The sequence below is a fragment of the Danio rerio genome, chromosome 9 (assembly GCF_049306965.1).
Source record: "Danio rerio strain Tuebingen ecotype United States chromosome 9, GRCz12tu, whole genome shotgun sequence".
In the NCBI taxonomy this organism is placed as follows: Eukaryota; Metazoa; Chordata; class Actinopteri; order Cypriniformes; family Danionidae; genus Danio; species Danio rerio.
In genome coordinates this window covers 3684340-3707557 of record NC_133184.1, presented here as the reverse complement: position 1 = coordinate 3707557, position 23218 = coordinate 3684340, and the positions used below count along the sequence as shown (strand labels likewise).

The 23218-nt window shown below is 37.3% G+C and overlaps 1 protein-coding gene across 24 annotated transcripts in view; it reads left to right on the top strand.

Annotated features, from left to right (window-relative positions):
- Nucleotides 1-22947, top strand: part of myo3b (myosin IIIB) — a 214525-nt gene extending 191578 nt beyond the window's left edge. For all 24 annotated transcript variants that reach the window (XM_073912422.1, XM_073912420.1, XM_073912412.1 and 21 more), the window contains 2 exons: nt 875-1050; nt 22378-22947. In XM_073912422.1, the coding sequence (XP_073768523.1) occupies nt 875-1010 (136 nt within the window). In that variant the 3' untranslated portion in view covers nt 1011-1050; nt 22378-22947. The remainder of the gene's footprint in view (nt 1-874; nt 1051-22377) is intronic.
- The last annotated feature ends 271 nt before the right edge of the window (nt 22948-23218 follow it).

Genomic DNA, 23218 nt, shown 5'->3' with positions numbered 1-23218 from the left:
ATATTACAAAATATTATTTTCTAGCCTACATAAATATGAAAAATCACTGCTTTTATGTCTTCTTCATCTCGGGAGGCTTTTTCAGTTCATTCATAACAATTTGCTTTTGTATAATGTTATTATTATTAGCAGTATTATTTATTATATCCATATTTATATTTGTTTTATTAAAAACAAGCTTAGATTTGCCCACCTGTCAGGTTTTAGACCATATGGAGCTCAGCATGTGTTTTAGGATATAACTCAGGTTTTTGAACACACTTCGTTATTGTTATTCATTTATTCGTTTGCTGGAAATTAGAACTGAATTTAGAAATAGTTTAGAAACGAATATTTGCGCTTAACAAACAAAATTAATTATTTATAGTCTAATTGATGTCTGTGTGTAAAGGTTTTCCTATCCAAGAGTGAAAGTGAAAGTAGATCCATTATCTCTCATTCTCACGCAGTAGATGCTCTGTTTAACAGTTTTCTGTCAAAAAACTATTAACTGTTAACTGTTTGCTTGTGAAATGCTCATTTTTTCCACTTAGACTTACTTTGCGTCCTGTAAATAGTGAATGTGCTCTTGTCGCGACGCAGCTGGCTCTTAAAGGGAATGGGAGATGAGACTCTAATTGGTTTATTCTCAAAACACACCTATAACTCATTAAGAAAATAAACTCAACCCTTTTACACCATGCGCCATGGTGCAAAGCAGGTTTTCCCATCCTTAAATCAGCAAAAATGCGTTCTGACATGCCCTGAAAACGTTTGCGCCCTGCGTTTTGCGCTCTGCGCATGAACCGTCAAAATAGAGCCCTGTTTTACAAACTATGTTTTTTTCCCAACATTAGGCATTTGTGTTTCTCTAATTTTCTGTCTCATTTCTCAGGCAAATCAAGCTTCTGGACGGAGAGGATGAATATTATCAGTTACTGTCCACAATAGAGGCCGTCCCTGAGGAGGATGTTTTAACTGGCACCTCCCCCAACCCAACGTCAACCCCGCCCACTATCTCTTCCAGATGAGCAGAGCTCCACCCACCCCTCTGACTCATGCACACAGCCGGTAAGATCACACCACTTTGTCTCCTATTGGCTAAGATGAAGGTTACAATTAAAACGCACAATTAATGCAAACATATAATTAAGTGCAGATTTTATGTTAAGTGCAAAGTTAATTGGATGTTATTTGAAATTATAATCAAGTGCTTAAAATGTGCTTTGTTACTCAACACACATCAAAATAAGTGTATTACAAAGATTATTACACTTTTTTTAAAAGAAGAAACCATTGTAGAAATATTGTCTTGATAGTGCACTCTCTTAAACAACACTTAAGTGTCCTTTAAATGATTAATATTGTTGTGTAAAAGTAGAGTACATTAGCCCAACCCAAACAAGCAGGCTAAAAGTGCTTATAATAAGTGGAGGTGGCAACAAACACAAACAAAGATTGATATCTCCATCAAGAAAAATGCACAACCAAATGAATCTGCGCTCATCCCCATTTTATTTTTCTGAGACTGTACTCCTGTGGCAGACTGTCAGATCAGACAGGATTTGCCCTAGTGCACATGACAGACAGTGCAGATGTCACCATGGCATGAATGAATGAAGAAAGTAATGACAGAGCTCACTGGGTTTGAAGACGTCAGTGTCCTGTAGTGTCCTAATAGACATTCAGGACACAGCAGCAGTTGCTCTGCAGAAACGATGACTTTCTGTTGACTTTCCACTCATGTGCTGTGCCCTAAATAAATATCAGGACACTTAAAGGGATAGTTCACACAAGAGTTATAATTCTGACATCTTTTTTGAGTTGTTCAATAACCCATTTGAGTTTCTTTCTTCCGTTGAACACAATAAATTTAAATTTGTTTTGCGAGTAAATTTGTTGCTTTTACATCAAATATTGACTTCGTTTTCTAAGAATGTGAGTAAATTGGTTGCTTTTAAAGCAATTAATTGAAAAATATGAGTAAATTTGTTGCTTTTAAAGCAATTAGTTGACTTTACTTTCTAAAAAGTGGGAAAAGTTGTTGCTTTTACAGCGAGTAGTTGACTTCGCTTTCTAAAAATGTGAGTAATTTTGTTGTTTTTTAAGCGATTAGTTGACTTAACTTTCTGAAAAATGAGTAAATTAGTTGTTTTTAAAGCAATTAGTTGACTTTGCTTTCTAAAATGTGAGTAAATATGTGTCTTTTAAAGCGATTGGTTGCCTTTGCTTTTAAAAAGTAAGTAAATTTGTTGCTTTTAAATCAATTAGTTGACTTTGCTTACTAAAAATGTGAGTAAATCTGTTGCTTTTAAGGGGATTAGTTGACTTAGATTTAAAAAGTGAGTATATTTGTTAAAGCGATTAGTTGACTTTGCTTATTAGTTGACTCAGCTTTCTAAAAAAGAGAGAAAATTAGTTGTTTTTAAAGCAATTAGTTGACTTTGCTTTCTAAAATGTAAATATGTGTCTTTTAGAGCGATTGGTTGACTTTGCTTTTAAAAAGTAAGCAAATGCTTTGCTTTTAAATCGATTAGTTGACTTTGCTTACTAAAAATGTGAGTAAGTATTTACTTTCAAAAGGCGAATACATTTGTTGCTTTTACATCAATTATTGACTTCGCTTTCTAAAAATGTGAGTAAATTTGTTGCTTTGAAAGCAATTAGTTGGCTTTACTTTTTAAAAAGTGGGAAAAGTTGTTGCTTTTACAGCGAGTAGTTACTTTGCTTTTAAAAGGCGAGTAAATTTGTTGCTTTTACATCAATTAGTTGACTTCGCTCTCTAAAAATGTGAGTAAATTTGTTGCTTTTAAAGCGATTAATTGAAAAATGTGAGTAATTTTGTTGTTTTTAAAGCAATTAGTTAACTTTGCTCTCTAAAATGTGAGTAAATATGTGTCTTTTAAAGCAATTGATTGACTTTGCTTTTAAAAATAAGTAAATTTGTTGCCTTTAAATCAATTAGTTGACTTTGCTTACAAAAAATGTGAGTGAATTTGTTGCTTTTAAAGCGATTAGTATATTTGTAAAAGTGATTAGTTGACTTTTTCTTATTAGTTGACTCGGCTTTCTAAAAAGAGAGTAAATGTGTTGCTTTTAAAGCAATTAGTTGAATTTCCTTTATAAATGTGAGTAAATATGTGTCTTTTAAAACGATTTTAAAACATTTATTTTTATATTTATTTATTTACATACCTATTTACTTATTTGCTTGTTTACTTATTTACTCATTAGTTTGTTAACTCATTTTACTTGTGTGATTATATGCGTTCTTGTTTGTTTATTTATTATTTATGTATTTAATTCATTTATTCATTCATTTACATACTTATTTACTTATTTGCTTATATACTTATTGACTTGTGTGATTATTTACTTTCTTATTTGTTTTTTATTATTTACTTACGCATTTAGTTCATTTTTTTATTTACTAATTTGCATATTTGCTTGTTTACTTTTTTTGCTTGTGTGATTATTTACCTTCTTATTTGTTTATTTAATTATTTACGCATTTCATTAATTTATTTTTATATTTATTTATTTATTTACTTATTTATTGACTCATTTACTTATTTGCTTTTTTACTTATTTACTTGTGTGATTATTTACTTTCTTGTTTTATTTATTTATTCAAGTACCCATATCATTGACACCAAAAATATATATAAATGATATTTTATTTTTAAAATTGTTCGAATATTTACAGCATTTCTTATGCATTTGTTGAGGGAAATAATCTATATTGTCTAAACTAGCACCCTATATCTCACTGCCCTTCTGAATATTTTGGTGACGTTCAGGACAAGCCGTCAGTTTCAGAGCTGGATCTGAGCTTATCTGGTGGCATCGGGGCAATATCTGCATTTCAAAGCTGCTCGTGGTTCTGAAAAGTTTGAGGAATGCCCTGCCATGTCCTCCTTATTTTTTGATTCACACCCTTGATATCATTCTTTCATTAAACGCAGTTTATCAAACCAATAATGATACAATCATTAATTTGAATTCTCCTCAAGGAGGCAGATAACATTAGCACATGAAAAGTGAATCTTAGCGTTTGATCCCCCCTCGCAGAAACACAGACACACAAAGACACGAAGCCAGCAAGATAAGACTGTTATGAATGCCTCGCATCTCAAATTGTTTTCAACTTTGTTCTTTTAAAATGGATATATTTTTCCTCTACTACTTCTTAATCTTTAATAAAACACCTTCACGTTTACGTTCCTGCCATCGTGGTTGGTTTACACGTGATATTCAGCGTGAGAAATTGTGGACAAAGCCACACCACATACACACACGAGTCAATTTGTGGCGCGGTCTTTTTTTAATTTGCATATCGTTTGGTTGATCTGCAGTTGTTGACCCCTGAGGGCCCGGAAGAAGATCTGATCTTCAGTGAATATGTACATCCAATCTTCTTTCATTCTCTCAAATCCTCTCCATATCATTCTGTCTTCTCATAGGTCAAAAAAGCCTTATCTGCAGTCCTGGCCTTGCTGACGCTAGGAAGGTTACATTTCCAGTAATATCAAAGGATCGAAAGATAAATATTGCTTAAGAAGGCTAATAATATTGACCTTAAAATAGTTTTAAGACAATTAAAAACTGTTTTTTATTCTGGCCGAAATAAAACAAATAAGAGTTTTTCTAGAAGAAAAAATTTATTTCTTGTTCATTCATTGTTTCCACGGCTCTCGGCCTCGCTCCCTCTGCACAGTCTCATTTATAATGAATGATTCAATAATTTACTTCATTACTAGCTGTATCAGTTTTGAAGAACCATTCATTCATTCATTGTCCTGTCGACTTAGTCCCTTTGTTAATTCGGGGTCGCCACAGTGGAATGAACCGCCAACTTATCCAGCAAGTTTTTACACTTCAGATGCCATTCCAGCCGCAACCCATCTCTGGGAAACATCCACACACACATTCACACACTACAGACAATTTAACCTACCCAATTCACCTGTACCGCATGTCTTTGGACTGTGGGGGAAACCGGAGCACCCAGAGGAAACCCACCCGAAGGTAGGGAGAACATGCAAACTCCACACAGAAACGCCAACTGAGCCAAGGTTCGAACCAGCGACCCAGCGACCTTCTTGCTGTGAGGCAACAGCACTACCTACTGCGCCACTGCCTCGCCTAGAAGAAAAAATATAATAGGAAATACTGTGAAAAATTCCTTGCTCTGGTAAACATCATTTAGGGAATGATTTAATAAAAGAATAAAAAAAGAAATCACACGGGCTAGCCATTTTGTCTTCAACTGTACAGTGCATCCAGAAAGTATTCATAGCGCTTCAGTTTTTCCACATTTGTTTATGTTACAGCCTTATTCCAAAATGGATCAAATGAATGTATGTCCTCAAAATTCTACACACAATACCCTATAATGACAATGTGAAAAAAGAGTTTCTAAAATTGTTGCAAATTTATTACAAATAAAAAAGCTGTAAAATCGCATGTACATCAGTATTAACAACCTCTGCTCAATACTTTGTTGATGCACATTTAGCAGTGATTACAGCCTCAAGTCTTCTTGAATATGATGCCACAAGCTTGGCACACCTGCCTTTGGGAATTTCTGCCCATTCCTCTTTGCAGTACCTCTCAAGCTCGATCAGGTTGGATGGGAAGCGACGGTGTACAGCCATTTTCAGATCTCTCCAGAGATGTTCAATAGGATTTAGGTCTGGGCTCTGGCTGGGCCACTCAAGAACAGAGTCATTGTGAAGCCACTCCATTGATATTTTGGTAGTGTGGTTTGGGTCATTGTCCTGCTGGAAGATGACCGTCGCTCCAGTCTGAGGTCAGGAGCACTCTAAAGCAGGTCTTCATTCAGGATGTCTCTGTACATTGTTGCATTCATCTTTCCCTCTATCCTGACTAGTCTTCCAGTTCCTGCTCCTGAAAAACATCCACACAGCATGATGCTGCCACCACCATGCTTCACTGTAGGAATAGTATTAGCCTGGTGATGAGCTCTGCCTGGCTTTCCCCAAATGTAACGCCTGATATTCACTCCAAAGAGTTAAATTTTAGTCTTTTCAGACCAGAGAGTTTTGTTTCTTATGGTCTGAGAGTCCTTCAGATGCTTTTTAGGCAAATTCCAGGCGTGGAGTGACTTCCGTCTGGCCACTCTACCATACAGGCCTGATTAGTGGATAGCTGCACAGATGGTTGTCCTTCTGTGAGGTTCTACTCTCTCCATAGAAGAAAGCTGGAGCTTATTGATCACCTCCCTGACTAAGGCCCTTTTCCCCCGATCACTCAACTTAGATGACCGGCCAGCTCTAGGAAGAGTCCAGGGGCCTTATGTATCAACGCTGCGTACGCACAAAAACTTTGCGTACGCCAGGTTTCACGCTCAGAATCACTCACGTTTGGATTTACTAACGATGAACTGAATGTGGGAATGTGCGCAGCTCCACGCAGCTTTATGGCTGGCATACGCACATTTTTTGTGCGTGTCTGTTTTATTTCCATTGGCGACTCCTAGAGGCAGTTGTGTTAAAATCCTCTCTACAAAGTGTCTGAGCCTTGCAAAGGCAACTGTATGAGACGGGTTCATCTAGCAGGTATATAAGGTTTCCATACCATACAGTTGACCAGCTAAACATTAAAGCACAATTTGCAGTGGTCGCCTGTTTTCCCAATGTAATCTGAGCGATCTACTGCACACACATTGCTATAAAGACACTATCTGAAGATGAATTTGCATGCGTGAATCAGAAACATTTCCATTCAATAAATGTGCAAATAAAATATGATGCACAGACTTATTAATGATTCCTACTTGTCTTTCTCGTGATAAATAGTAGGCAAAATCTGATATGTAGCGGGGGGAAAAAGAATAAAGAGTTCATCAGACGCTGGATTCGAACCGAGTTCATGCTCGAACGTGTCAAAACATGTTAACATGCGTTAACTACACTGTTAACTGTGCACTGTTTCATACATCTGAAATTTTTTGTGCGTACGCACATTTACAACTTTGTGCATACGCAATGTTTTAGTATGATTTCCACGCAAGTCTTCGTACATGGGGCCCCTGGTGGTTTTAAACATCTTCCACTTACGGATGTTGGAGGCCGCTGTGCTCACTGGAACTTTCAAGCAGCGGAAATGTTTCTGTAACCTTCCCTAGCCTTGTGCCTCGAGACAATAGTTGTCAGTTCATTTTGCTGTGGCGCTCCAGTGATAATCATGGACTAAGCCAAAGGAAATTAATTAAATACTAAAAACCCTATATGTGTGTTTGTGTCTGTCTATCTGTCTTAATTAAAGTGAATATTCATAAATGGTCCACATTCACTAAAATCTTCCAAGTGATTTACATTTTTCAGAAAGTAAGACATGGAATTTCATTGGAAAACACTTCATTAAAATAAACCCGTTAACAAACTTAATTACAGCATAATTGTATGTGATAGTACTGGTCATTATGTACGAACGCTCATAACGGAGCTCAGTAAATAACACATTTAGCTTGTGGTTATCAGTGCGGTCATGCTGACTAGCTCTAGCTGTAATGGTAGCTGGCTGCGTCCAGTTTTCTTGTGCTCAGATGAGGCGGTAATGAGAATATTCTGCGAGCATTATTCCCCCGTCTGAGAATATTTAGTTCCTGTGAAAAGCGCCGGCTGAAATAGGTCACTCTAACACCCGCGAGTGCCTCTTTAAAGAACATCGAATCCATTAAGAGAGATCTTGTTCCCTAGATTATTTTGGCCCTGTTTTGCCATGGAAATCAATTTTGAACAAGCTCTCTAGTTTTTTTTTTTTTTTTTTGTGCTTTCACGAACTCTCTGAAGTTTGCCTTCGCGGAGGGGACTGTTCTGCAGCAGGCAACGCAATATCAGGATGAAGGAGTATTACAGGGAACACTCCACTTTATATTTTGAAAACATGCTCATTTTAAAACTGTTCAGTTAACATTTTTAATCTATTCAGTCAATCTTCGGGTCTGGTGGGAGCATTTTTAGCTTAGCTTAGCATAGACCATTGAATCGGATTAGACCATTAGCATCTCGCTCAAAACTAACAAAAAAAGTTTTGATATTATTTTTTATTTGAAAGATTCTTCTGGAGTTTCATCGTGTACACTGATGTAAAATGAAAAGTGGCTATTTTCGATTGGGCTATGACTTTATTGTTATTATGTCTTAATGAGAGTATATAGTGGTCAACATTTTGAAGTGGATCAAAACCTTTCATCAAAGTTGTGCTAAAACTTAAGTGCAACTCCCATTGCTGCTTTTTGTGTTTTACTATTTTTTAATCCATTCAGCTGATTTTCTGATCTTGTGGAAGCACTTTTAGCTTAGCTTAGCATAGATCATTGAATTAGATTAGACCATTAGCATCTCAAACAACAATAAAAAAAAGTTTTGATAATTTTCCTATTTAAATCTTGACACTTCTGTATTCAGCAAGCGAGATGCTATTGGTCTAATCCAATATAATGAAATATGCTAAGCTAAGCTAAAAGGGCTCCCACCAGACCCAGACATCGGCTGAATGGAATCAAAAAGGCTAAAACTCACCTGTTAAACTCTAATAAACTGTGTTTTAAACTGAACATTAGAAAGTGGATTGTTCCTTTAATGCAATATTATCCAGAACGATGCATAAAATATGATATAAATCTCTTTTAATGTGGTCCACACACCACCAGAAAGTTTTCCTCTCCTCACTTTTTAACTATTTGTTGTGCGCAGTGTTTTCTTAACTATGCGTAGCAATTGTGGCACCTTTCTTAAAAGAACACTCCTCTTATTTGGGTAAGTAGGCTCATTTAACAACTCCACTAGACTTTAAAAGTTGAGTTTACCAGTTTTGAATCCATTTAGTCGATTGTCGGGTTTTGCGAAAACACTTTTGGCTTAGCTTAGCATAGATCATGGATTTGGATTAGACCATTAGCATCTCACACAACAATTTCAAAAAAAAAAAAAGTTTTGATAATTTTATTATTTAAAGCTTGACACTTCTGTACTCAGCGAGCGAGATGCTAATGGTCTAATCCGATTCAATGAATTATGCTAAGCTAAAGTGCTCCCGCCAGTCCTGGAGGTCTGAATGGAATCAAAAAGGCTAAAACTAAACTGTTTAACTCTAGTAAACATTGTTGTAAAATAAACATTAAAAAATGGATTGTTCCTTTAATGAAATATGATCAAGCAAAATGAACACTCTTCTTCTTTTGTGAAGTAGGCTCATTTTACAACTCGACTAAACTTAAACAGTTGAGTTTTATCATATTTTTTTATCTATTCAGACAAATTTTGGGTCTTATTAGCTAAGCTTAGCATAGATTATTGAATCAGATTAGATCATTAGCATTTCGAACAACAACAATAAAAAAAAGTTTTGATAATTGACCAATATAAATCTTGACACTTCTGTAGTTAGCGAGTGAGATGCTAATGGTCTAATCCGATTCAATGAATTATGCTAAGCTAAGCTAAAAGAGCTCGTACTTCAGTAAAGCAGAGTCAAAACAACACAATTGCTGGGTCATCTTTCGCAGGCATATTTATATCAAATTAACCTATTATTTAAGTAAAAAACAACCAATTATTGGGTAGAAAAGCAAACCATTTATGAGGTTAAAAATAATAACCCAATAACTTGGGTTAATTTAACCCCTGATGTGTTCTGGCCCATATTTACCCAGCAGTGGGGTTACAAACAACCCAATTTGGGTAGTTTTTAACCCTGTGTTTTTTAGAGTGCAGTTTCATCAAGCACAATGTGTAAATGATGATCCTCAATGTTATGTCAAAAGCTCACGTGCACCTGTACTCTGTAATTCTTCAATGACCCTTCATAAACCCATGACAGCCTATTCTCAGCGCTCATTAAAGCATCTCCGCGTCTCTTTTAATGTGGTCCGCGCACCACCAGAAAGTTTCCCCTCCTCGCTTTTTAACTATTTGTTCTGCGCCGTGTGTTTTCTTTTCCGACTATGCGAAGCAATGTGGCACCTTTCAGATATTTCGCAGGCATAATCTTCAGATAGAGGAGTATTTATTGTCAGACGGCGCACACACACACACACTCTCATACTATTAGACGGGGTGGACTTCAAAGCGGGGAACACAAATAGACTGGCATTGTCCTGTCTCTATATCCTCTAGAGTTCAAAGCAAGAGTTTTTGAATAGCAGTGTTTCCAAAGCCTCTCTTTCAAAAACCTGCCGGGATGTAAAGCAGGTAACCTGCCATTGATACACAAGAACACACGCTCCCGCGCTCTCTCTAAATATGTTCGTTTGCTAGTAAGCGCTGCATCTCATATAATAATCGCAGCAGGATAATAAAACCGGCGACGAAAGTAAACACTTTATTTTTTTGCCGAATAAACAGGTACTTTAGGATATCTGCAGATTAGCGACTGATGTGCGACAGACAGACAGGCATAAGAGCCAAACAGATGTCGGGAACAGGAGTGGGTTCCCTCCCTAAAGACTGATTTAATGAAGAAGCGCGGAAAGGAGAAAGAGGAGAGAGCGTAAGATGTGGAAAGAGAAGGGCTGAGAGGGGGAGAAGGAGATAAAAGAGTGAGTGGAGGACGCACATCAAAGACTTGCTAATGATGCTGGATGCCATTAGGGCTTGTAGTGGCCTTTGTTTCGGCTTCCTAACACCTGCAATTTGTTGAGGGCTTTCTATGCCCTGCTGAATTACCCACATTTGCATGAGCACTGAATACCGCCGGGATAAAAGTGGGAGATTTCACCCTCCTGCATTCGGACTTGAATGTGGGCTGTGGCCAAATCTCCACGATCTCCACCAGCATGTGTGTGTGTTGGTAGTGATGGAGATATTAGCACACGGTGTGTGAAAGACTGAAGATTTACTCCAGCAGACTTTACTCTGTCCATCTGTTCGCCTTAACTTACAGTTGAAGTCAAAAGTATTAGCCCTCCTGCGGATTTAACAGAGCAAGGAATTTTTCACTGTAATTTCCTATAATATTGTTTCTTCTGGAGAAAGTCTTGCTTATTTTATGTTGGCTAGAATACATTTTTAACCATTTTAAAATCAATATTATTAGCCTCCTAAAGTGTGTTACTGCATGTTAGCAGTGACGGAGATATTATGGTGTCTGAAATATTGCAGTCTGACTCCACTAAACTTTACTCTGTCCATCCGTTCTACTCAACTGTCTCTTAAAAAGTCTGTTACCTCAATTACACTGAAAAAAGTTCATTGGATTTACTGTATTTACTACAATGTAAGTGGTTGCAAACCTTTTATGTGGGCTGAATTTATACAAACAAATTAAATTTAGTAATGTTCAACGTAATTTGATTGTTTAAATTCAACCAATTTAAATTGTTTCCCACCACTTACCTTGCAGGGGAGAAGGAGGGGAGCGAACAACGGTTGTCAATCGGCTCACAAAATGAGACAAACCGTGAGGGGATGCATGATTTTATAGTTTACAAAGTTAAAATGCAAAGAAATAAACAGTAATTTAATGCCCTGCTACATTTGTTATTCGTAGTTTCATATACAGATGACCACAATTTATATGATTATAAACATAATCGTGTTCATATAAACACTATAAATGAGGTATTTTCCCTCAATCCCCGGGTCTGAATGCAGACTCAGTGCGGCAGGTCTCTTGCCCGGTCTATTTTAACCATTAGCCCTGCTGGTAATCTGGAAGATTTAGGTGAACACAGCAGCACAGTGATGTGTCTAAATGTGAACGAACTCCTGATAAAAGACAACATCCATTCTCCAATTCTCGTACTGCTGTACTGACAAAAATGCTTGCTGCACACAAACAGCTTTGCTGTATCGGCCCTGACAGCGTCGCAAAAAAAAACATGCAACAAACCCCGTGGATCATGGAAACAAAACACATACGACCCTTCATGAACAGCTAAATACTATGTGCCGTGGGTCCATGGACGCGGTCTCACCCAGTAATCAACGTGTCTCACAGCTTGGCACTGGCAGGTCTGCCTTGCCTTTGGAAAGCACGTGCAGTCAGGAATAACTAAAAAGCCGGCTCTTCTTATAAGATAATTAAACTCAGCTATGAATAATAATGAGAAACCAACGCATCATCTTTGCACTTGCAGTTTTGCACTACGTGGCCGATATTTATCCGCCCCAAAAATCATTTTAAACCCAGAACATGAAATTAGCTGACAAAAGCTCAAAATTATTCAGTTTTCCCCACAGTTAAAGCTGACAGGTGCTAACATTGTCTTAACTGATGCTCAACACACACACATCTGTTAAAATCTCAAAAAAAGTTCTCGAGGGTTTCTAGAACCTCTAAACTTAGTGTAAAAAACTTAGTTAGTTGAAACCTGATTAACCTATCAAAATACAGTTGAAGTCAGAATCGCTAGCCCCCTGTATATTTTATCCACAATTTCTGGTTTATCGGAGAGAATTTTCTGCGCATTTCTAAACATAATAGTTTTAATAACTCATTTCTTGTAACTGATTTATTTTATCTTTGCCATGACGACAGCACATAATATTTGATATTTTTCAAGACACTAGTATTCCGCTTAATGTGACATTCAAAACCTTAACTAGGTTAATTAGGTTAAAATTAAGGTAATTATGCAAGTCATTGTATAGCGAGGGCTTGTTCTGTAGACAAACGAAAAAATATAGCTTAAGGCGGCTAATAATTTTGACCTTAAAAGGGTGTTAAAAAATTAAAAACTGCTTTTATTCTAGCCGAAATAAAAAAACATAAGACTTTCTTCAGAAGAAAAAATATTATAGGAAATACTGTGAAAAATTCCTTGCTCTGTTAATCATCATTTGGGAAATGATTAAAAAAGAAAAATTCACAGGAGGCCATAAAATATACACTGCATTAAACAGAACGAATGTAAAAAGTGTGATTTTAGGGAGTGTGTTTCTAATGGTTTAAAAAACAATAAAGGATGAATTAGTTTGGTTGTGTAATCACGAACAATCGGCCATATGGAAGCGCATGTAGCCCATATCTCCTGAAAATGAGCTAAAGTTTTTTTTTCCTGCGGGGCTTGGATTGAGGTCTGGGGAAAATCAGAGCATGAAATTGCGATTAGCCCCTGTTGTTTGTGCAGACCAGGAATAGGCTACAGGACTTGGCATGGCCGAAGGTGTAACCTGTTTTGTTTGGCCTCGCTGAAGCCCTCCCAGATGGCGCTCGCAGCTGCCACTGAGTAAACGCAGACCTGTTTACGTTCAGCAGCAAAAACAACAAATCTGTCCCTTACTGTCAGCACTGCGGATCGGATCATCACTGGGCATCGATTACCTTATCTAGTAGTCTTTTTTTGTAAGCACTTCATATTTATCAGAATACTAGAGGCCCTCCTGGATTTCACGATTCTGAGATTGATGAGTTTAACGAAAAATGGAGCACATGTCGGTACATTTTTAAATTGTCGCAGATGATTTCAGATATATTTTGTGCACACTGAAAAAAAGACTTTTCCTCCTCGTTTAAACTACTTATTTAAAATGAGCTGAAACAACGCAAATCTTGAGTTTTTTTGGGGAAAACTTAATTTTTTTTATGTTCAATACACTTACATTTGTAAGTTAACTTAATCTATTTGTCTTGGGACGACATAAAGAAATTAGGTTAACGTATTAGTTTTTAAAAATTGAAGTAAATTGAACATAAAGCAATTAAGTTGTCCCAAAAAAAACTCAAGAATTAAGTTGTTTCAGCTCATTTTAAATAAGTTTTAAATTTAATTTTAAATTTTATTGCGAATATTTGTTTTTCCATATACAAAACACAGGAAAACATTAATGTCCTAGAAAAAAATATGCCCTGAAAGCCAAATGTCTTGTGTGTTTATATTTCAAATTTAATGAAGAATTCACTGAAGCATGTATTACACAAACTAACATTTCCAAAAACAGGTTGACGCCAATCGTCAATGTATAATTCGCACCCTGGTTAAGGTTTAGGACTAGCCTTTGGATTTCCTTGGCATCAAGCCAAAACTGAAATAGTTTAATTTTACGATTATTTTAGTTCAGTAATCTCTGCTGTAAAGATTCAGAAGAGGTCTGTCAATTCACATACTCATTTTATAAAAACTTTTTTTTAAGACTAAATAAACTAAGCTGCTGTCTACATTTACATTTGAGCTTTATTTTCGTATTCACATCAATATTGACTAATGTAAGTCTATGTGCATTTCTCAAATATTAGGAGTAACACTGAGATAGCGCAGCTGAGAACTCAATCAAGTCTCTTTATCTATTAAAAAAACAGGCTTTAAGCGAATCCTTCGGGTTTTGTGTATTTCTCTGCTCTGTTTTCCACCATTTGATAAGCAATATCACTAATTCCACTTGGCCTCCCATTGTTTAATAATAATTTGCACATAAAATTGTTTGTTGACACAAGTTTCTAGTGAAATCCGAATGCTAATCATCTCACTCTTCTGTGCTCGAAAACATTTGATTAATTGCACAACAAAGAGATTCTGGATCGTCCCAAGGACAAACGTCTGCAACAGAAGCATTATAAAGGAATCTAAAATGAGTCAAGGAGTATGTTTACATGGACACAAATACTCCATTTAAGACAATACTCTGATTAAGAAGAGTCCTACCATGTAAACAGCAATTTTTGATGACCTTAATCAGACTAAAATCATAATCAAACTAAACAGAATTCCAATTAAAACATGTGCAAGGTTCATACGGTCCAGGAAAAGTTTTGGAAGAGTAAATAAACCCAAAATGTTTAAAACAATAAGTCATAGAAACTTGTTCAACAAATATCCGTGTACTTGAATATATTTGAGATACAATTGAGGACAATTTTAAATACATTTCCGTGGTCCATCCCTTCACGTGACGTTCACTATGTGGGGTATAAAGCAACTTGCAGTTTAAGCTTCGCCTCTCTTTCACTCGCATATTCAGGAGAATTTCTGGTACATATAGAGGAACTTTTATCATGTATTTATTATTATGTAATCACTACTGCTTCAATCTGAGAACTTCGAAGACCTCAGCTTCTTTTTTGAAACTTAGAAGATGTTTGTTGAGATCCAGCGCAACTACACGTTCAGCAAAATTCATAATACGTTCTGAGTGTCGTATCCAAAACAGATAACAGAGTTAAGATTCTGTGGTTGCTAAAGGCTAATTTGTACTATTCATATTTGTACTGTTCATAAAAACACAAGCAAACATTTCTAAACTTTTCACACAGACAGCAAGAAACTTTCTAAAAACTATTTTACAGATATAAACAAACTACAGAGATTATCAAATGTTTTTGATATGCTGTAATACATTTGAGTGCACTTTATTTTTCTTATTTACTATGTGCATGTAGACATTACATGAAATGTTAGATCCTGAAGATTTACTTGAAAGTTGTCATGGAGAAGTCCTGGAATTTTAGGTTGTACCAACAGTAGGCTATTCGAACCGTGCCCCAGCCTGATCTCAGGAGGAAACGTAAGTATTTTTCGTTAGTTTAGTGGCTATATCGTATAAATTCGTATGAGTTCAGTTGTACCAAAATGTAGATTTTAAAAAGGGGCGTGGCACCTAACCCCAACCGTCATTAGGTGATGGGCAAATTGTACTAAATTGTACAAATGAGATCTTATAAATTACGAATAAGCCACTAAATTAAAAAGGTACGAATTGCCGTGCGATTGCGTTGCGTTCCTCCAGTTCGTTTGACAAGTGTGAGCAGGCCCGGATTGGCTAATCGGGAGGACTGGGAGAATTCCCGTTGGGCCGGTCCGTTTTTTGGCCGCGAGGGCCGGTGTCCGTAGAATCTTTTGCTCTCAGCAGTCACACTTTTTAAATTTATTTATTTACTTGACCACAGCCTTTTTATTCATTATTTTACCGCAACTCTACTCTTTTCATCTATTTTAATGATTATAAAACTCAGTTGTGTCTCCGTTGTGAACACAGCTATTGTGGTCCAGCGGTTAGCATGTTAGGTTAAGATGCCGCGGACCCGGGTTTGATCCTCTTTAGAGTAACTTAATGTTTTAGTTTTTATTGTTAAGACATATAATACTGTTAGGGTTGTTGAACATTTGAAGTTCTAAAGCAGCTGTTTTTTTAAAAAAAAAGACGTGATAGTGTCATTAGAAACTGATTTGGAAATGACCTTATTTTAATATTTATTTTAATATTGTCAGTCGTGAACTGAGGTGGGCCGGTCTGAGGCTTGAAACTCCAGGGCTGAAAAGGTGTCCCACTCCGGCCCTGAGTGTGAGTGCTCTGAATTGGGCCCAGGAACAGTTCAGTTGGCCGGCCCTGGCCCGGTTGGAAGAGGTTCAGTTGGGCTCGGCACACTTGTAGTACGAGTGCAAAACTGAAGGGGAGGAGGGGACAATCACGCTTTAGCATGGTTAAAGGCAACTGTACCTAATGAGAGTACGCCCTTTGTGGTAAAAACGTTTTGTAGTCATTTGCGCTACATGTACATGTGACAGGGTACACAAGCGGTTGCTGACAAACAATTGAGAACAGCTTTGAGCAAGAGAGCATGTTTTTGGTGCGAGCTGGAAATGATGACTATAGTGGGAACTCTGCAAGAAATGGACATTCAAGAGTTCACACTTAGCTGATGACTGATTATAAAGCTTGTTTGGCATGTTTTCCCGAGAGAGAGCCCTGAGCTCATACAATCCTCGAGCCCAGGGCTCCCTCCCATTTGCAAGAGGGGAGTTTGAGCTCGGGATCTCGAGAACTTCCTTGCTGTAGTAGCTAATGAACAGATAGTGATTGCTCTTACGAGATAAATATTTACTAGGATCATGGCTATAGTGCCCATTTGAATTAGTCAATTAACTAAAGTTGCATGTTTTTGGACGGTCGGAGGAAACCAGGGAACACGGGGGAAACACATGTGAGCACGGGGAGAACGTGTAAACGCTGGACAGAAATGCCGGTTGGCTTGGTAAAGACTAGAGCATGTGACATTCTTGCTGTGAGGCAACAGTGCTAATCACTGGGCCACCATGCCATCGATCAAGGAAAGGAGGAAGAGTAGGGATGGAAGGGGGGATTCCTAAAAACGAAGATGGATGTTTAATGGGGCTTAAGGTATTTTATAGTGGCTTAAGAATCGTCTGATTGATAAATCATAAATTGGATAATGCGGGACCAGTTGCAAGCAATCATAAGCAATTGATCGTCTTGAAATTATAAATAATCTTCCCTTATGAAGTGCCTTGAGTTTGAAGTGACAATGAATGAGAGTTCATTGAAGTGAATGAACTAGCAGAGGTAGCCTGTTGTTGGAGAATTTGTATCTGCTGTCGTCTGTTTCCACTCATAGTGTAAGAAAGAAAACAGTTGAAGTTGTTGCAAAATAGCAAACTGAATGCCCCAAAATCACATATGGTGCCATGATGAGCACGAACTGACGAACACGGAGCAAACTAGCATCGAATGTTGATGTAATGATGTTAATCGAACTATCTACCATAACATGTGAACAGGAACATGAAAGACGCATCTCATCTAAACACCTTAATCATATTATTGTCTAACTAAGATTACAATTTCTGATGTCCATGTAAATGTAGTCAATACTGTGAACTAGATGTTCTGGCCCCTTTGTATAATCTTAAAGATCTGAGGCTGGAGGAAACCAGACGTGACCTCAACAATTACTCCAGGCCTGTGGGAACAGAGCGGGTCAGATCTGCACTGCCACACACACACACACACACACACACACACACACACACACACACACACACACACACACACACACACACACACACACACGTACACACACACACAGTCGAGAGGGTGTTATGTGCTGTTCAGGGGGTTTTCATCTACTCTGAGGTGATTTTGAGGCTTAATTTGGCCACAACTTTCTCTGTGTTTTGGCAAATGAAATTATATTTGGTTACAAATCTTATTTTGACACGTATTTTAGGAAAATGCTTTGAAAATTTTCAAAAATTCCACAATATACTTTTGGCAAATTGACTACCCTTTCATTATGTTGGGGGCTGTTTTTGCCCCATTGACTTCCATTTATTTCCCAGAGATGGGTTGCGGCTGGAAGGGCATCTGCTGCATAAAAACTTGCTGGATAAGTTGGCGGTTCATTCCACTGTGGCGACCCCAGATTAATAAAGGGACTAAGCCGACAAGAAAATGAATGAATGAATGAATGAACGACTTCCATTTTTAATGACATTTTTTGATGGCAAGGCAATGACACCATATAATCCGCTATCCTGATTGTTGCTGGTTTTCCCTTTTGGGAAGAGGTCAATTCTGTCAATTTTACTGTTGATCATCAGAATCAGTGCAAAAAAGCTTAGTTTATGGCTTGAAATTATACAGTTATATGGAGTATAATGTGTCCCACATAGCAAAATTTCTCTGGCCCAGCTCTGGCCCACACAATCAGGTTTTGCTTGGCCCACATGCCGCTGTGAATTACGGTACATGACTGGACCAAATCTGGCTTCCAGACAAGGGCCAAACACAGACCATATCTGGGCCAAGTCTCAGCCAAGTTAATAACTCATAACTGGGCCTGAACTGGGCCAGAAAGGTTGGTGTGTCACGATTGCAATGAAATTAATAAACCTATGAAGCGTTGTGCTTTAGGCACACTATGGGCCTTGTTTTTTCTCAGTGACCTGATTGGTAGAATTGATTTATTTAATCAAAAATTATTTTTATGTATTTTAAATGTGGGTCAAGACTGGCCAAACTCACGTGGCCCACAATCAATTTTTAAAATCTGGGCCAAATACTACATTTTATATCTGGCCCAAATCTTGTGTGCCGCATTATAGACGGTGCCACCTCTGCCAAACCCAGGCAATGGTTGGCCCACATGCTGTATGCCAGTGCCGGATGAATGCCTGATGTCCCAGCTTTATGCCAAATCTGGGCCAGAATTCTTTGCTACTAGGGGTGTGCGCAATTATGAGAGAGATCTTGAAGCACTTACCTTGGTATGTTTGAGACAATGAAAAACAAGCAGCTCAGCTCTCAGAACATAGTAAGCATAGTTAGTGTATTTCTGCACACACACACTATAATCTGCTGTTTTACTCCACAGAACTTCATATTAAAGCCAGAAACCTGTTTCTGCACAGGTCTATCTAAAGAGTTAATGGTGACAACTGATGATCAAGAGTAAAAGTGACAAATTTTACCTCTTCCCAACAGGGAAAACCGCCAGCAGTGAAGAATGCTTGATTATATGCTGACATGGCTTAGCAATGCAAAAAAATGTGGTTATAATGGAAGTCAATGGGGCAAAAACAGCCCCCAACATAACGAAATGGTAGTCAATTTGAACAGTACACAAGGGTTAAGGGCGACCCTCTCTTCATGTGCTGACCCTGGTCCCATCAGCGCACCGCTCTGCCACTGCCTTTAAACATCCAGCCCTCCAAAGCAGACCGGATCACGTTTCAGGGGAAAATGCTGGAAATTAGCGAGAGCAGAGTCAGGCTACGCGGCGCGGAGGGCAGAACACAATGGCAGCTTTCTGTCAGGCAGGAACTTCAAAGAGCCGCTGAGTGACTCCTCTGAGTTGGACTTTGTTGTAGATCACTGAGGAAATTCACAGATGTTTTCTCATACGAGACACCATTACAGAGGCTCTGCTACGCGCTAGCCTCCAGCATTTCTCCAGCTCTCTCCTGCTCTTGTGTGCCAGACAGATGTGGAACCCCTTTTTTCTTGTTTCTTTTTTTCGGCTTGATTTTTTTTCCTTCTGCTGTCTGTCCAAAAGAACATGAAAAGTTAGACACGACTCTCTCTCTGACCTGTCCGAAAGAAGCTCTCTATATATCTATAAGAACAGAAAAGGAATCAAGAAACTCACTCTCAACGCTTTTATCTGAAACTCGTAGACAGTGCTGTGATCTTGTTGAAAGACGTCTATTAAAGTCGTGTGAACTTTTTGTAGATTGGAATGATATTTTTACCGCGTTTAGATATATTTGATAAAGCTCTATTGCGAAGCTCTTTCAATAAGGACCTCTCTATTCATTGCTGAAAATCCATTCAGCCTGATCTCACGTGAAAATGCAATTATTTTACGTTTTGTCACTTTAAGCCTGGTTTATACTCCTGCGTCAAGTGACCAGCCTGACCCACGGCGCATGCAACGCGCGTAGCTGTGCATTTATACTTCTGCGCACTGTCACTGATTGGTCTGCATTAACACTTCCAAAACGCTAGTTGTCAGTGAGGTGTTAATGAGTCTCTCTGTCGAGTTTCTTCGCCTGTGTTTTGTTCTTTCTGAATGCTTCTGGGATGTACAAGTGGCTCAAACTCGCTCATTTTGAGGCAGGAACCGGCGGACGTGCAACAACTTTAACTATGAGGTAAACACAAAACAAAACTTTTCATCAGGAGCTCCTTCACGGGACTCCACACTTGTAAACAATCGCTCCATCGGGGTCGCGCCATTCGCGCGGCTTTTGGTCACGCCCAGACTCGTCAGCGCTACCAAGCCGACCAATCACAGAGCTTGCACTACTTGTCGTTGCGACACGTCGCTATGCGTCAACGCCGTAGCATACGCGTGCATTTGACGCAGAAGTATAAATCAGCCTTTAATTGTACATTTAATATAGGAAAACGGCCAATTTTATATATGTCACATATATTCAAAACCTATATTAAAACATATATGTTTATATAGGTTCTTTCCGTGTGGGTACATATAAATAAATGTGTGTGTGTGTGTGTGTTGTATGTATGTATGTATGTATGTATGTATGTATGTATGTATATGTACGTGGGTAAATATATATGTTTAGACTGTAATGACCTTTCGGTCATATTCATCTGGAAACTGCATTAAGACATTAAGAAAACATTGTATTTTGCATTGAATTTGGTGGATGTAGCGATGATTGTGTGGATGTGTATAAGTTATAATATGAATCTGGAAGTGACTTGAAATTGGAAAAAAAAGCTTGATTGACAAAAAAAAAAAAAAAACGACAAACCATCACACATTTTAGTAGGACTCGCTCATCCCCCAATGCCGGTTGGGTTTAGGAGTGAGATTTGGGGTGGGGTTTCATATGAATTGAATGAATTTCTACACGTAAAATACATTACATTTTACTGTTTTTTCATTGTCAATAGACCCAAGCCCCTTAACAGCGCTGTTTGGAATCTCACCAGAATATGCTGAATTAAATTCATTACAGGCCGAAAGCGTAACCTTAATGGCTAGATGACTTATTCTTATGAATTGGAAGTCAGCAACTCCCCCTTCTTATCGGCAATGGGTTTTTGATTCCCTGCACGCTCTTCGGATGGAAAAGATTCGGTTTGCAATAAAACAAAAGCCAGAAAGTCTGGAGCTCTTTTCTAAAAATTTTTAAGAAGACACCTATATCTTAATTGCCTTTCTATCTTTCTTTTCTTTGTATTATTTATTTTTATTTGTTTTATTTGTTCATTCTTTTATTTTTGTTATCTTATGTTTGTATATCTTTGTGTATAAATGTGGTATTTTATCCTTATTTATTTACTTTTTTAGTGTATAATGATGTTTTCCTGAAAATTTCTTGTTTGGTGAATAGTATCAGTGCGTATATCTATACGTATCAATATTATGTATATTTTAATGTCTGACCTAAGATGAGCCTAATAAAAAAAAATAAAATACATAACATTTCCTCTTAAGATTGGGCTGGATTTTTCCAATACAAAAAGAGTCAACTGTAAACGTTTCATGATATTTCATTTAGCAAATTGTGTTTTTGTTGTTGTTGTTGTTGTTGTTGTTGTTGTTTTACTCAGTTTGCACCTCAGATGTATTTGTCCATTAAAGTTGTGTAAACGTTTGTAGATTAGACTGATATTTTTGCCGCATTTAGATATATTTGATAAAGCTCAATCTTGAAGATGTTCAGATAAAGTCTTATTTACACATTGCTTAAAATGCCAGTGCATGCCATCTATCCAGCCTGATCTCACAAGGGAACGCAGTTTGTAAAAATACGTAAAAGTTCAGTCAAACTAAAATGTATAATTTTTTTAAAAAGGAGGCGTGGCACCAAACCCCACCCCTAAACCCAACCGCCATTTGGAGAATTGTATGAATAAGATTGTACGAATTGATGCGAATTAGCCACTAAATGAAAAAGTTACGAATTGTAAATGTTTGTTTATTATGAAAATTAGTATTATGACATTTAAAATATCGCAAATATAATAGCGTTGACATGACCCATAAAAACCTTAATACTTTTTTAAAAGATTTTATGTAAGGTAATAAAATAATAAACTGTATTGTAGCTTTCAATATTCGGACTATTATACTCGTGATACATTTTTAACATATACATTTGATGTGATTGCTGATTATTAATCACTCTCTCTTTTCTTTCTTTATTTCTTTTTACAGATTGCCTTGTCCAGTCTTTTGCTACGGAATGTGCTGTACATATAATATAATGGAAGGAAAAATATTTATGTTCGCAATACTTTCTCAGTATTTTGGATTAATGTATTTATGAAATGCTCATCAGTTTTTTTGTAAAATAAAAGGGAAATAATTACATATTGTGCTTAATTAATTAAGGACTCTCAGTGGCAGCCTGCTAATATTTAAAATCATTTTGCCAAACATGATTAGGTGAGTGATGACTGATTCTCTGTACTCATTTTATTTATTTGTTTACTTATTTACTTGAAATTCAAAAGTTTGTTGGTCTGGCAAGTTTATTGGACTGGCTACAAAATAAAGTTTGTGTACTGTAAATCCTCAATGGAGGAACAATATCGTCTCTCTTAACTTTATTGAGAAGCTAGTAAAGCTACACTATTTTAAAGAAAACATTCTGGAAAGTAATGGCTTTAAATGGCATGTCGTGAGTTTCGATATAGTGTTAGTTTTGTACAGTGTTTGGGGTTGTCAATCCAATTTAACCAGATGTTTTGTACCACAATCTGCGAAATAAAGTCAGCAATATCATGCTTGTCATTTATTTTGTGCGCATTAAATTTAAAACCCTTATTATGCACTGAATACCCTGAATTTGGATTACCATTAATCAGTTCACCCAAAATAAAAAATTCTGTTATTAATTACTTACCCTCATGTCGTTCCCTTGACGCCAACCTGAATTTACCATGTAGGACATGTTCCAGGATTAACATCTATTGATCCTGGAACAAGCCAATCAGAATTAAGGGATGCGTTTAAAGTTTATGCTAAATTTAGGCTTATGGTTAGGTTCATGCAC